The 14,792-nt window shown below is 55.1% G+C and overlaps 1 protein-coding gene across 1 annotated transcript; it reads left to right on the forward strand.

Moving 5' to 3' along the window:
• Positions 1-6,727: 6,727 nt before the first annotated feature.
• LOC119109234 (2',5'-phosphodiesterase 12) lies at positions 6,728-12,808 on the forward strand (the record flags this gene model as incomplete). Its single annotated transcript, XM_037232826.1, has 9 exons — positions 6,728-6,741; positions 6,777-6,896; positions 7,516-7,655; positions 8,141-8,303; positions 9,080-9,212; positions 9,585-9,752; positions 10,943-11,063; positions 11,568-11,719; positions 12,133-12,808. Coding segments are annotated over 9 exons (1,125 nt in total), but the record flags the coding sequence as incomplete, so codon positions are not given.
• Between the last annotated feature and the right edge of the window lie 1,984 nt (positions 12,809-14,792).

Consider the following 14,792-nt stretch of genomic DNA (forward strand, 5'->3'; position numbering starts at 1 on the left):
AAGTAAGACCATATTTATGTATGATACCGAGAAGGACCTCGGGATCTTCATAGATTACCGGCTCCAGTTCCACGTGCAGACGGCGGAAGCGATCTCTAAGGCCAACCAGATGCTGGCGGTCGTGAGGCGGTCTTTTGCCAACATCGATGCTTGCACATTGTCATTGCTCTTCATGTTCTTAGTACGTCCGTACTTGCTTCAGAATAATTGGGCATCAGAGCGGTCGTCAGCTCCAGAGAGTCACCCAACCCACTCACTGATAGACACCATTCAGGGCTGTTTGTTGTTCCAGCATGTCCAGCAGCCAACAAGCTACCGGGTTGGTGAAGCTCCTAGTGTTCTCGGCCTCATTTTCACAAATGAGGAGGGCATGGTGAGCCGAATCAAATGCCTGCATGGGTAAGGTAACAGTGGCCATGTGGTAATCAGGTACACTTTGGTCTGCTACTCTGGGCTACAAACACCTCGTCCCGGCCAGCTGACACACAAATTGCGAGCATCTGGCTGACACTCTCAGGTCAATGGAATGGTCCCTGGTGGAGAGACTCAGCCTCGAAGAGGGTTACAAGTTCTTCAAGAAAAGAATCGCCAGTGCTACTGAGGTTTACTCCGTCAGTTGAAGAACTTGTACATGGACCCAAGGGCCATGCAGCTAAAGAAGATTAAGGAAAGACTATGGCGAATGTACACGCGAACTCAGGATGTTCTGGACCATGTCAGGTTTATGCGTTGTCGCAATGACCTTCGGAAGTTGACCAGCAACCCTCGGGAAGAGTATGAGATGAAATTAATAGTAGACCTCAAAAGAAACCCCAAGGCCTTTTGGAGGTACGCCAACTCAAGACCACGCACAAGATGCAGGGTACAAGACCCTCTTGACGATGATGGAGTGTTGACCAGCAGTAACGAAGGGAAGGTCAATGTCCTCTGTAAATTCTTTGCCAGTGTTTTCACGGACGAAGGGACTAGTGCCATGCCTGTGTTGCTGTGTAACTTTACTGGACCGTTTCTGGCTGACGTGGACATCTCTAACCAGGCAGTGGCAAAGAAATTGGCTGCTCTGAAGACATCGAGCGCCCCTGGGCCAGACGATGACCATCCAAGGCTTCTTCGCGAGCCCGCAGATGTCCTGGCAGCACCCCTCAGCATGCTTTTACGAACATATTTGCCATCCGGAAGGCTCCTGTATTCGGAGTCACATCGCGGCGGAACACCCCACACACAACGACGAACTGCCGCACGCAACGCCGACAGGGAGACTCTCTCTTCGCGCCCCGAGCAGCACCTCTTATACTCCTTTCGGGCCCACCCGCAACACGATCGGCGTGCGACTCGCCGGCACCACCGCGTCCCACTCCACCGCGTCGACGGGCTAACGCATCGCCACTGAGCCGTGACCGTTTCCCTACGTTAGCACTGTCCTGGGGCATGATCTATTGCCACACGTGGTCCACCGCTACACCCACCCCTGATCTTCAAAGATCATACTGTCACGCCAACGCTCATACCATCCAATCACTCGATACACTCCGTCCATAAAGTTGGCCCGGTTACCGGCGCTCACGCTGGCTGCGTCGCAGCGGCATCATCGTGATTTCTTCCGCCGGCTGCTCAGGACAGGCCAGGATGCCCACCGGTTCCGTCACAGTCACCGTTGACGCGATCTGCGGCAGATCCCTCAGGTTGCAGCCAACAGCCATCTTCCATCACGCCGCCGTCCGGCGTCTCGACGACGACACCGGCCACAATCGAGCTGGCGTCGGTCCAAACGACCGCGTAGTCTCCGGCTCAGCGCCACTGGCCGCGCGCCGGGTCTGCAGCTGACAGGCGCCCGCACACGTGTCCGATCTGGGCGTGCAGGATCTCGTCATCCGTGACGTCATCCCAGCCGTCGGGCACTGCGTTCGCACGCCTTTTCAGCCACGCAGTGGCTGGCTGTGGCCGGCCGCTGCTCCACCGGCCTCGGGAGGCCAAGCCGTCGCTACATCGGCAGCGGGAGACCGCTCCATCGCCCCACCGCCCGGAGGAGACCGACCTGTCGCTCCAACGGTCGCGGGAGGCTGCTCCACCGCTCCACCGCCATCTGCAGCACTGGCGCTGGCGTCCGTCCACTTCCAGGCGACCGTCTACGCCTGCTGCTCGCCGCTAAACCTCGCCATAAAGTCGGCTGCATCCACCTCCACGCCTCCTGGGTCACAGCTGCCGCCGCACAGAACCGCACGTCTGTCGGCGTCCGCACGCTGGTACCTCCCAGGGCAGTGATGCCACTCATGCCGAGCACGACATCAACACCCAGCGGTCGGTCCGGCACTACCAGGACGTCGGGCATCACTCGACGGTCGCTGGTGTCCGTCCATTTCCAGGCGACCGTCCACGCCTGCTGCTCGCGGCCAAACCTCGCCGTAAAGTCGGCTGCATCCACCTCCAGGCCTCACTGGGTCACAGCTGCTGCCGCACAGAACCGACGTCTGTCGGCGTCCGCACGCTGATGCCTCCCAGGGCAGTGATGCCACTCATGCCGAGCACGACGTCAACACCCAGCGGTCGGTCCGGCACTACCAGGACCTCGAGCATCACTCGACGGTCGCTGGTATCAACCACCATGCTGCCGGTCCCATAGCATCCGAATTCCCGGCCGCCAATCGTGGCCACTCTCACCGTCCGCGGTGTTCATTGTTCGCAGCGGCCAGCGTATACGAGCGCGTCCGTGCAGCCCGCGTCCACAAGCACCCCGACCATCCGCCCGTTCACCTCCAGCCAGGTGATGGGCAGCACGTCCTTCAATGGCGGGGGGATGGCGCTCCCGTTGACGCGGCGTCCCCCGACTCGCTTTCCGTCCGACGCCGCGGGCAGGCGACGGCGACGTGGCCCGACTCACCGCACGTCCAGCAGCGCCGCAGTGGACGTCTTCGCCAAGTGCGTCGCCGGGGCTCGCGGAGGCGCCCCTGCGCGCGCCACGGCCGCCGCCAGCAGCGACGCGCTCATCGCCGAGCACGGCTCGTGCCCGTGCGAGAACGCTCGCTTGGTCCAGCGCCTCCGCGCGGGTGCCGGCCCGGATCGTTTTGCGGACTTCGTCGGGCATTCTGGCCGAAATAGCTTGTATTCCGAGTCACATCGCGCGGACCACCCCACACACAACGGCGAACTGCCGCACGCAACGCCGGCAGACTCTCTCTACGCGCCCCGAGCAGCACCTCTTATACTCCTTTCGGGGCCCACCCGCAACACGATCGGCGTGCGACTCGCCGGCACCACCGCGTCCCACTCCACCGCGTCCACGGGCTAACGCATCGCCACTGAGCCGTGACCGTTTCCCTACGTTAGCACTGTCCTGTAGCATGATCTATTGCCACACGTGATCCACCGCTACAGCTCCCCCTGGAACTGGAAGCTTGGCGAGGTAGCTCCGATCTTCAAGAAGGGTAACCGTCAGTCCCCAGCGAGCTACTGCCCAGTGAGCCTTACTGTCATTCCTTTGAAGAAACTCGGAACTTTCGTCCGTGATGCCCCACTCAATTACTTCTTGGAGTCTGGACTTATTCATGCAGCCCAGCATGGATTTCTCCCTAAGCTGTCCCGTATCACCCAGCTGTAAGAGGTCATGGGGGATTGGAGCGCCGCGATAGAGGATGGAGAGCCGGTGGACGTGGCGCACCTGAACTTCAGCAAAGCCTACGATTCCGTGCCTCATAACCGCCTGCCCTCCAAGCTTCATGCTTACGGTGTGAAAGGTAATTTGCTACGCTGGATCAGGGTTTTCCTTACCCACCGGATGCAGAGAGCGCGGGTCCAGGGCTCGAAGTCGAATTAAACCGACGTCATCAGCGGCATCCCGCAAGGCTCCGTACTTTGACCAACGCTGTTCATAACTTTTGTGAACGATCTGCCAGAACAAGTGCGAAGCGTGGTCAAGATGTTTGCGGATGACACCAAGGTCTGCTGTCGTGTCCCGAGGCCCCTGACTGACTCATCCCTGCGGGCTGACCTCGACGCCCTGGCCAAGTAGTCAGAGGAGTGTCTGCTCCCCTTTAGTGCTGCGAAGGTGCAAAATAATGCACATCGGGGACTGACAACCCGAGGCTGACCTATTTCTTGGACGGCGCTGGAATCGCGATCGAGTCCACCGAGAAGGACCTCGGAATCTTCGTGAATTATCGGCCCCAGTTCCACGCGCAGACGGCGGAAGCGATCTCCAAGGCCAACCAGATACTGGCGGTCGTGAAGGCTGTCTTTTGCCAACATCGATGCTCGCACGTTGCCATTGCTCTTTAAAGGGAATGTTCTACATTTAAAGATATTGAGTTAGGCATCAGATATCATGGGAAGTGCTTCCTTGTAACTATTGGTAAGCTTTCAAAGTTCAAAAACGACGCTAAGTAGCAAAATTTCAAAGTTTATAAAAATGAGGGCCCATTACGTCATTGTTTGATGGCGTCATGAAATGGGATTGTGACGACACCAAACCTCGCAGCATCACGAGGCTTTATCTCTAAAATAGCCCCATTTTCACTATTTAGCACTGGGTTACCGGATTGCGTTGTTTCGTTTCTATGCGTGCTTAACTCCGCCAGTTTTAGCAGACATCGGTACTAACACGGTTCCCTTCTTACGAAGAATCCAGACTAACTAGGCTCGAGGACGTGTTGCTGTTTAGCATCTATGCGTAATAAACGTCGCCACTTTTAGTACCGATTGGTACTAAGCACGGCTGCCCTCTTAGCAAGAACCGTACTAAATATTCTCGAGGATATGTTGCAAGGCAATATGTTGGGATGTTGCACCATAACGAAAAATACGGGGTTCTGTATGTGGCGCACAAGTGACAGTAAATAGACAGCCGGCTGCCCGGTCGGGGCGTGTGGTGCATTGCTGGTGGTGTGCTGTGTGTGAGGGCGTGCTGGGATTTAGATGCGATGGTATTATTTGGGTCCTCGTCCTTTGCGTTCGAGTGTCATACGTGCTTCCTTTACGTTCGATTGTCGAGTGTTCGAGTGTTCGAGTGTCATAAGAAGAACGTTCAGGGTAGAACATTTTGCCACAACTTTTATGAACGTGTACTCCAAAATGTGTTTCATTGGCCCAGCCAGTTGGAGATTATTTTCGTCTAAACATGGTCCAGGTAGCCAGTTGAATACCTTGTGCCTGCGTGGGTGGTCAATTCAACCCCAGCAGTCTTGAAAACTAAGATAGCAAGAGACACAAAATTCCCAGTGTATGTTGGCTTGTATGTAGACTCATTTGTGAAAAATTTAGTTTTCTAAGTCAACCCTAAGGCCAAATAATGTCAAACAAATAGTCAAAGGTAAAATAATGAGAGGTTAAATGCCAGGTTGGTGTCTTAAGTGACCCCAGTGGATGTATTCTCTCTGGTGAGGCTGGTTATGCCAGCAAAACTTAAGAGTGCCCAGCCTCAATATATTTTGGGCCTGAAAAATTGTTGTATATATCATATCCAGTGCTAAAAGTTTAAATTCAATTAGCATGATAAATGTAGGCAGATAACATTGCTCTGAAATGAATCTAAGCTGAATCTGTGCTACCAATATACTTCTTCATTACACATAGCTGTTTTGCTATCATCATTGCCTTGTGAATGTTTATTGAGGTTTTGAACCCTTTAACTTCTTATTTGGTTTTTTAATTATGCTGAGAATACTTTCATATTTAGGTATCTTTTGAGAAATGCAAAGGTCCATGCATGCTGCCCCTTGCACTTACATTTTGACTGCTCCAAAAATGATTGTCTCTTCCCAAGAGAAAGAAAACATGTTTTCATAGTCTATGTGATGTCTTCTAGCTTGATGTGATCCTTCAGATCTACATGACCTTGTACTGAAGACAAATTCTGAATGTTGCAAAAATAGATCTATGAACTTTTCAAGCATGAGGCAACATAATGAGATTTAGATCAAATTCCACCATGCAATGACATGCAAAATTTCACCAATGCAATGCTTGTTTCCATCTGTATGTAAGCTGCACTACATATTTGTCTTCTATTGCTGTTTCATGTTTATTGGTCACAGAGCTCATGTTCCATCACCCATTCAAAGAACTTCTATTTTGCAGATGAGTTTTGGTGTCAATAATTTATCCCTGTTGAGGCATATAGCACGTCTGGCTCAAGCTCATGAAAGAATTATAAGACATCTGTCCCTACTGCGTCCAATGGCGGATCAAGGAACAGTAGTGGTGAACCATGCGGAGGGAGAGCAGCAGGTGCAGCTGAGCTTTACATATGTCGAGCCAGCACTAAGGTTTGAGCGCGTCTTCAACATGAATCGCTCTCCCCAAGAGCCAGTAAGTATTCTAACAGCGAGGATTGCCTCAAATGTGGAAAAGTTTCTGTCCAAGAAAGCAATGCGGCTAAAGAAGAAGCAGACCTCGGAGGAGATCCCGGATGAGGCGCTGGTGCAGCCGGACGCCGAGCTGCTGCTCGATGGTCTCCCGGCTCAGCCCGAGATGACCTGCCACCAGGCGCTGGTGACGCACGCGCCTCGCGCCCAGCTGCGTATCGGCCGCCAGCGGTACCAATTGAGCGTCAACCCGCCGGCGGTGGCGGCGCTCCGGCTGCCGTCGCACGTGATGGCCGGCTTCCCGGTGTACCCGAGCCGGCTGCAGCTGGCGTACGCGCGGCGCGCCGACTCGCTGCTGCTGTGGGAGCGCGAGGCGGCGGCGGATGGCGCCGACGGCTGGCAGTCGGCCGGCGAGGGCGCCTGTTACCTGGCGACACCGGCTGACGTGGGCCGCCGGCTGCGGCTGGTCTGTCAGCCGGCGGACGGCGAGCGGCGCGGGCAGCCGGCCAGCGCCACCACCGAGCCCGTTCAGGCCGGGCCCGGACCGTGCCCGTTCGAAAAGCGGCACATCTTCACTACTCCGCTGGCCGACCGCAACAGGTGCGCACCGGCCGGCGCCGACGGCGTACGCTGGCGGACCGGGGTCATGTCAGTGTGAGGGTAGCGATGTGGTTAGAAATGAGCGGATACCTCAATCTCGGAGACAGGTGTGTTCTGATTGTTCTTCAGCTGTGAGAGGCTTCCACGGTTGTCGTTGGCAATGCGACGGCATAACGGGCTCCGCATCATGGCGCGAGTAGATCGCATCTCTTGCCATGTTCGCTCGTTTAAAATGGCCGCAGGCAGGTGGTCGCTCGGAAAGTGTTAATGATTCACGCCAATAATTTAGTGACAATAGCAGAGGTCAAAAAGTTGAGTGAGAGGTGGATGCCCAGGAAAGCTGAGTGGAAGCCTCTTGGCGTGGTGAAGACAGTGAAGACAATTATTACTTTGAACGGACCGAGCAGTCTACGAGATGTTAACCTTGGTTGGTTTATTCAGTTCGACCTAGAATGCTACAAACAGCCGGTCCTGGAAGCTGCCATTTGCCGCCTGTTTGTCTCGGAGAACAGGTAGGCTCCTGATGCTATGCCCAGCGGCAGCACTAGCGCTGTATGCACCGCAGCTCAAGGTACCCCTATGTGTGCGCAAGCGTTGAGTGGGCTGTCGTCGCCTTCAGCTACCGCGTCATCAGTTACAACATCCTGGCGGACCTGTACGCGGACTCTGATTTCACCCGGACGGTTCTTCATCCGTACTGCCCGCCGTACGCGCTTCATATAGACTACCGCAAGCAGCTCATTGTCAAGGAATTGTTGGGCAAGTATATCAAAGACCGTGGTTGGTGTTTTGCTGTGGTTCCATAGACCGGCGCTGGCCTGCGTTTGTTCAGAATAATATATTTGGGCGGTTACGGTGGGTGTGCGCTAGCTGACACTAAACAAATATGTTACAACTTAGATGTCTTGTAATCATTGCTAGTTATCAATAACTTTTAATGGAGCTTGAATAATATGTGGAGTCTCGGAATGCATGGGCTTGCGGCACAATTTCCGGGAGGCTCCACATCTAATGAAGGCGTTTTTCTGCGAATGACTTGACTTTTCTGTGAGACTTCTCTCAGAAGTATTCATGTTTTGGCGTTGCCGTCTCGCACCATAGCTTTGTGCATAATTTTGCCACGTGTAAGCTGTAAATTGATACCATTTGGGAACAACACGTCCAGCCATTTCAGTGACCCACTTAGATGGTTTTCGGGAAGCGGAATCATTTTCTTAGTTCATGCCGTCGGTCTGTCTCCGCAGGATACAACGGCGACATAGTGTGTCTGCAAGAGGTGGACAAGAAGGTGTTTGATGGCGATCTGACGCCCATGCTGGGTGACGCCGGACTGGAGGGCGTGTTCACGTACAAGGGGGGTCAGGTCACCGAGGGACTTGTCTGCTTCTTCCGGCGGGACAAGCTGAGGTGAGTCCGCGCACACGCCGCGCCCGTCGCCCCCGCGAGAACCCTGCACTTTCACGCTAGCTGTGCGTGAGCGTGCAGCCTTCATGTCAATGCTCACTTCGGCTATGTTAACTCTTATCTCTTGCGGTCGGTCTTGGTCTGATGGAGTGGACGTCACAGTTGTGACGTGACGTGACGTGACGTAGTGCGTCCAAGACGTGATCTCGACATAGCAGGGTGCACCGGATGGCAGCGAACAAATACCCCGCCATGCTTCTGATCTGTCACGTTAGTGCTGTATGTGCGGCCGCAGACATTGGCTTGTTTGTCCCTGTTGCTGCTGCTCGGGTTCGATCGCGGATTTTCGTAAGGGTGGGGGGCGTGGCTTAACAACGAAAAGTCGCTGAAAACCATGTTCAGCGTGCCGCAGGTTCGTGTAATTTCGTCTGTTTATACCGCATCGTATGCTCTTTATCTTCTTATTCTATTTTTACATGTCTACATGACATTTTCTGTCAACATCGTGCATATTAATGCATGCAGCGCATTTGGTAAGGGAGGGGGGGGGTAGGGGCACGTGCCCCAGAGGACCACTATATGTGTAAATCGCCGCGGCTGGCGCTGACACCGTGTGTGCGGTCGCTGCCTGCGGCCGGCCAGTGCGGTCTGGCAGCGTGCCTCGGCCGGCAGGCTACTGCACACGGAGCGGCTGGCGCTGACACCGAGTGTGCGGTCGCTGCCTGCGACCGGCCAGTGTGGTCTGACAGTGCGGTCTGACAGCGTGCCTCGGCCGGCAGGCTGCTGCAGACGGAGCGGCTGGTGCTGGGCGAGGCGTTCTCGCAGGACCCGCTGTACGCCGACATTGAGCGCGCCTGCGTCGCTAGCCCGCCGCTGCGCGACAGGCTGACGATGCGCACGCAGGTGCTGCAGGTCAGTCTGCGACACTGGCCGCTCCGGAGCGGGAGGGGCGGGGGGGGGGGGGGGAAGGAAGAGCGACCTCGGAGGCACCGGCGTCACGGCACGGCGCGGCCACCGGCCGACCTAGCGCACCCCTGGATCGGGAGATTCGGGAGATTCGGGCCAGGCGTGACCTGGAGCAGACCTGGCGGATTCACAGCATGGGTATGGGGCTAAAACCTCGGCCGCCTCACCAGTCAGGCTCGTATGCTCTCCGACTCGACGCCAGCGCTGGTGAAGGTCACACAGGCTCACCTGGCCCGCCAGCAGCTGGAGTGGCGAGCTGACCTCTCAGCGTACCGGCTGGACGTCCTCCTCCGTCAGCGGTGTGTCCGATGTCGCCAGGTGAACGTGCTGGAGTCGACGGTGGCGCCGCCGGAAGGCCCGTCGCGCCTCCTGGTGGTGGCCAACACTCACCTCTACTTCAAGCCGGACGCCGACCACGTGCGCGCGCTGCAGATCGGCATGTGCATGCGCCACCTGGAGCGGCTGGTGGAGCGGCTGCGGGCCGAGGTACGCGTGCGGCCGCCGCCGGCCAGAACATCGATGGCACTGGTCATGGTCGCGAAAGCGATCGTTTGGCTCGCGTGCGTGACGCGTGCATGCTGCTGTGCTTTACACGTCTTCCCACGGCTTTCGTTGCGTATTCCTGCGTCACGTTTCTGTCTGCTAATGTCACGGCCGTAATTTGGCGCCCCGGCACGTGGTAAGCCCAGACATGGGTTTCGGACAGTGATGCGCGTTGCATTATTGTCTGGGCTTCATCTAAGACGATATTTTTACTCATATGCCCAGCTTGTAGGTAGTGGGCGGTTTTGTGTGCAGGTGATTTATTTATCACTCCCTTTTCGATGTGCTTGGTTTGGCGTTTTTTGCAAGGCAATGGTCAACCTCTTAGTCATAGATCTTTTTTGCTTTGCGCCCGCGTGCTCAGGCATCGTGTGCATGGAAACAAAACAAAAAATATGCGAACCATGATATCATAAATGATGTCGAAAAATCGCCATCGCAAATTGTGATAACTTGCTTTGGACCAGGTCCACAACCAGTGTGTCCCCCCTTACCCCCACCCACCCATTTAAAATCTGCAGAAGTCCTGCCGAAATATGTCCCTCTTCGCATTATCTGAATTTCATGACTTGCGTTACTCGAATCTTGGTTCAGAGCTATGAAGCATGACATCTATCCAGCGTGAATGAATGTTATCTTTGTGGCCAACAATTCATGTCAGTAACTATGATTGCGCATGTGGGATGCATAATGATTATTAATTTTGTGCGTGCACCTTTTGTCCACGATGCGGGGTTGTAAATGCGACTTTTCGTGCGATGTCTTTATCAAAGCATGCACATTTTCCAACTCGAGCCACAACTTTAGAACCTGTTCCGTACCCCAAGTAGTCATGTTGCTCTAAGCCTACATGTAATCCAATCCACAACGAGGCTCTGCACCATTGGAGGCTGGGTTTTTGTATGTTAGTTGCACTACCGCCCTGGCCAGCCTTGCCCTATGCTCGTGCTTGACATCCGAGTATGACCAGAGCAGCAGGAGATCCTCACATCAGGAGACTGGGACCGGAGATGTCTGCCATCGCCACCCTGCAGGGCCTCGAGCGGCCCGCCCTGGGAGTTGGCGCCGCTGCCGCTGGGCTGGCTGGATGCTCCAGTCAGACCTGTGACCGCGATGCTTCGGCGGTGTTGCAGGTTCCGACCCGGGAGGTGGCTCTGCTGTTCTGCGGAGACTTTAACAGCTGTCCGGAGTTCTCGGTGGTGCGGTTGATGACCAAACAGAGTCTGGAAGAAGGACTCGCCGACTTTTCCAGTGGTAAGCAAACATTATACTAGTACTCCACCGGTCTGCGCCACCAGTATCTACGTCAGGGAGGAGAAAGCCATTTTGGGCGCGTTTTTACATGAAATCCCCCCCCCCCCCCCGCCCACGTCCTGCTGGGGTGGTGCGGACTTGTGCTGCCTTCTGCTATTAGTGTGGGTCTCTTAGTGGGCCTATGTGATCCCTGCGCGCACCGTGAAGTGAACTGCTAGAGCACCGTTTCGGGACCTAACTGCGTGCAAGCACAATGCGACTAGGAAATCGCAACGCCGCACCGCCACCACTCCTGGTCACTGCGGGCCCGTACATCGTCCCTATTTTTGACGGCGGCGCATCGTGCTACGACTGCGTCACGCGCGCGTGGTGCGGCTGCCGTCCGCTGTCCCCTGCCAGCGCGTGTGAGGGCCTCAGGTGGTGCGGTACAAGTGCCGCGTGTTGTGCCGGCGATCCGGGTGTGGTCCGCGCGCTGACCTCTGCCTCGTGCCGGGCATGCCGCAGCGCCGGGGGAGGAGGTTCGCGGCGTGTCGTTCCGCCAGCCGTACCAGATGGCCAGCGCCTGTGGCCTGCCCGCCTATACCAACCACGTGGACACGTTCGTCGGCTGCCTGGACTACATCTTCTACATGGCGGACTGTATGGAGGTGCTGCAGGTGCGTCGGGTCGTGCTGTGTGCCGTGAGGGGGGAGGGGAGACGCTCCTGCCGCCCAGATCCCCGGCCAGCTGTACCGACTGTCAGCTCTCGCCCTGATCCGATGCTGGCTGGGAACGTCTGACCGTCGAGGGTGTGGCTGAGCCCCAGAGCGCTACCACTCAGCGCCGTACTGTGACTTGTCCCCCCAAGCTCGCATCGGGCGGCCACGATGACGGCCACCGCCGCCGCCGCTGCTGCTGCTGCTCACCTGGCCCCCGTCTGACTGTCGAGGGTGTGGTTGAGCCCCAGTGCGGTGCCACTCAGCGCCGGACTGTGACTTGTCTCCCCAAGCTCGCATCGGGCGGCCGCCATCATGGCCACCACCGCCGCCGCCGCCGCTGCTGCTCATCTGGTGCTCCGTCTGACCGGCAGGTGGTGCCGCTGCCCTCGCACGAGGAGGTGACCCGGCACACGGCCCTGCCCAGCGTCGTGTTCCCCTCCGATCACCTGGCACTGGTGGCCGACCTTGGCTGGCGCCGGCCGTGACGTCAACGCGCTGTGGGCGGCGCAGACCGTGATGTCATCACGTTGCGACCGATAGCACAATTTGACTGTTGTTTGTTGTGGCTGCGTGCTGCACATTTCTTTTGCGTGTCAGGATGCAATGCCGCGCGACATTCACGACATCTTTGCTATCCATGCATCACATCCATGGACAATTGTGGTAGGGATGTCGGCAGACCTGTGCTTGGTACGAGGGGAAATTCGCGCTGGCCCCATTTTATAGTCAACTCTTCGCGAGTCGATAAGTGAATAATGTGGCGGGTCAGGTTAGGTCAGTGACGATGCATGTTTCCTGTGCGGATGGGGTGCGTCATGCATCTGTACCCTTTCGAGGGAAACACCATCTCCAGTGATCTGGTTTGACCTTCGTGTTTCTCATCGTGACCTTTCCGGCCGAAAACGAAGTAGGGGCGACGTGGAACCGTGACGTCACTGGGCAGACATCGAAATATCTGACATGACCAAAGGCCTATCACTTGTGCACTGTGCTCCTAAGGAGGTGGTTGGGATAGCTCGCACTTCAAACAAAATATATACCTCATCAGTGCATAGCACATACTTGTTATGTAACATCTATGCTTACAACTGGTAGTCTGTAAACACTGATTGGTCACTGATCTAATTTGAGAGAGGCTGCCAGCAGTGTAGTTTGGACAGCCAGCCTGACTGGTCCATTTGAAATTGTGAACTGCAAGTCGGGACTGACATTTCACGGCCGGGTGCTAACGAATGTCGCGCTATTTGTGTGATCCCGAGCACGGAGCACGGCACGGAGCAGGGCACCCGAGCAGTTCACTGAAGAATGTAGTAAACAGCCCCCTGAAGTTCCCTGCTTCTGACCGTTACGAGGTAAACATTTGAATTTTTGTGCACCGTTCTCTGCCATTATTCCAGCAGTCTCAAACTTTCCGCCACTGCCGTTTAGTGCGCACCACGCGAGCAGTCTGCGGGTCGCCAACCGCCCCCGCTTTGGTCTATGATCGGCCTGCCACCCAGTCAGACGCCTGAAGAACAGCTGCCAGCAAAAACTCAAAAGCGCCGTAAAACGCTGAATACAATGTATACACTCCAGACACCACAGAAACACAAACACACCATGTACAGTATGTACCGTATGATTGGTACATGCGGGCCGCGTCAGCCACGGGCGACGCTTGATTAAGAGGGCGCGGCTATTCCAGACAGCTCGCTCCATCCGGCGGAGCACAGGCGCGTGGAAACTCAGATGTCCATGCATGTACGCCTTCCCCGATCATAATTGTGGCTCCGTGAATAGAGCTGCGGTGCACTCATGTGAACAACTGGAGGCTCGTATTTCTGTTATATCTTGGTAACGTTTAGGATATTTTGTCGGCAAGCGTCGGTTTCAGCAAGAGCTTTTTCGTTTTGAACGAAAAAGCTCAGGCGTGTGAAAAATGAAACACCCGTCATACCAATGGCATGCGTGTTGGAGGTTGATTGTTACCAGCGTTGCTATTTAAGAGGGCTTTTCAGTTACCATGCGATGATGCGTGCATGTACTCGGTACTCAATAAGTGCACGGACGCAAGCACGCAGCCAGAGTCTCGGTGATTGTGGGTTGAGACACAAGGCTGACTAAGCTCTCCCCCTGCGGAAAGGCCCCACTCAAAACAAGAAATCATCGGATATCGTCACTTGATGTAGAGGGGCCCTGCCCTTCTTAAAAGTCAGGAGTAATCAATAGATACAACACTGTTTGCATTTTGAAGTCGGCGAAGTGGAGGAAACACATCGATGCTATTAACTTTACAAGTTTTTCGTGGACTTTCTCTAAGCCGATAACACTCCGGGCCGGATTGGAATTTTTCTGGGTTGTGCAGGGACATCGTGAACGTAGATCTTGGATCAAAACAAGGCCTTGAATTTGCATCAACGTTTTGTTCCTCTCAGAATGCTCAACTTTGCTTAGAATCACGTAAGGGAATAATTACATAACCCAGTTTTCGTCATACGTGCTCGCAAGTCTTTTAACAAAAACCCCCGCCCGGCGTTGCAGTCTCCCAGTGCCGTGCCACGTTAGTCCTGTGTTATGTCCACGACAGAATGTTAATTGGTTGGAACGTTTTCTGGGAGTATGCTTCATCTGTGCAATTTTTAGATGTATGATATTATCGGATAAGCATTCATAGCATTGTGAACGGTTGCAAGAATTTGATGGTAGAACTTGACAAGTGAAGGTAGAATCTCAATTTTCATGTTGTTCTCGGTTTTTTTCGCTCCAGAGGATAAGCTTAAAATGATTCTAGTTAAACATGCGCCGCAGTCCAGTTTCTGAACGGTCCGAAATGACTTTAAAAGACTTTTGGCGGCATTATTTTACGATGGCTGTTTTCGGGCGCCATGCGCCCGCCATCCTGTGTTCGCTGCACTGGCCAACGCCGCTCCGTCTCATGGAAACTGCAACCTCGGCCACTGGTGCTCTTGCTCCAGAGATTGTGGGGACGCAGGTCCAAACCTGTTAAGTACAATTTGTTTCACATGAGGATGATGACACTGAACAAGTAGGG

The sequence above is a fragment of the Pollicipes pollicipes genome, unplaced genomic scaffold, assembly GCF_011947565.3.
Source record: "Pollicipes pollicipes isolate AB1234 unplaced genomic scaffold, Ppol_2.1 Scaffold_7231;HRSCAF=8579_pilon_pilon_pilon, whole genome shotgun sequence".
Lineage (NCBI taxonomy): Eukaryota > Metazoa > Arthropoda > Thecostraca > Pollicipedomorpha > Pollicipedidae > Pollicipes > Pollicipes pollicipes.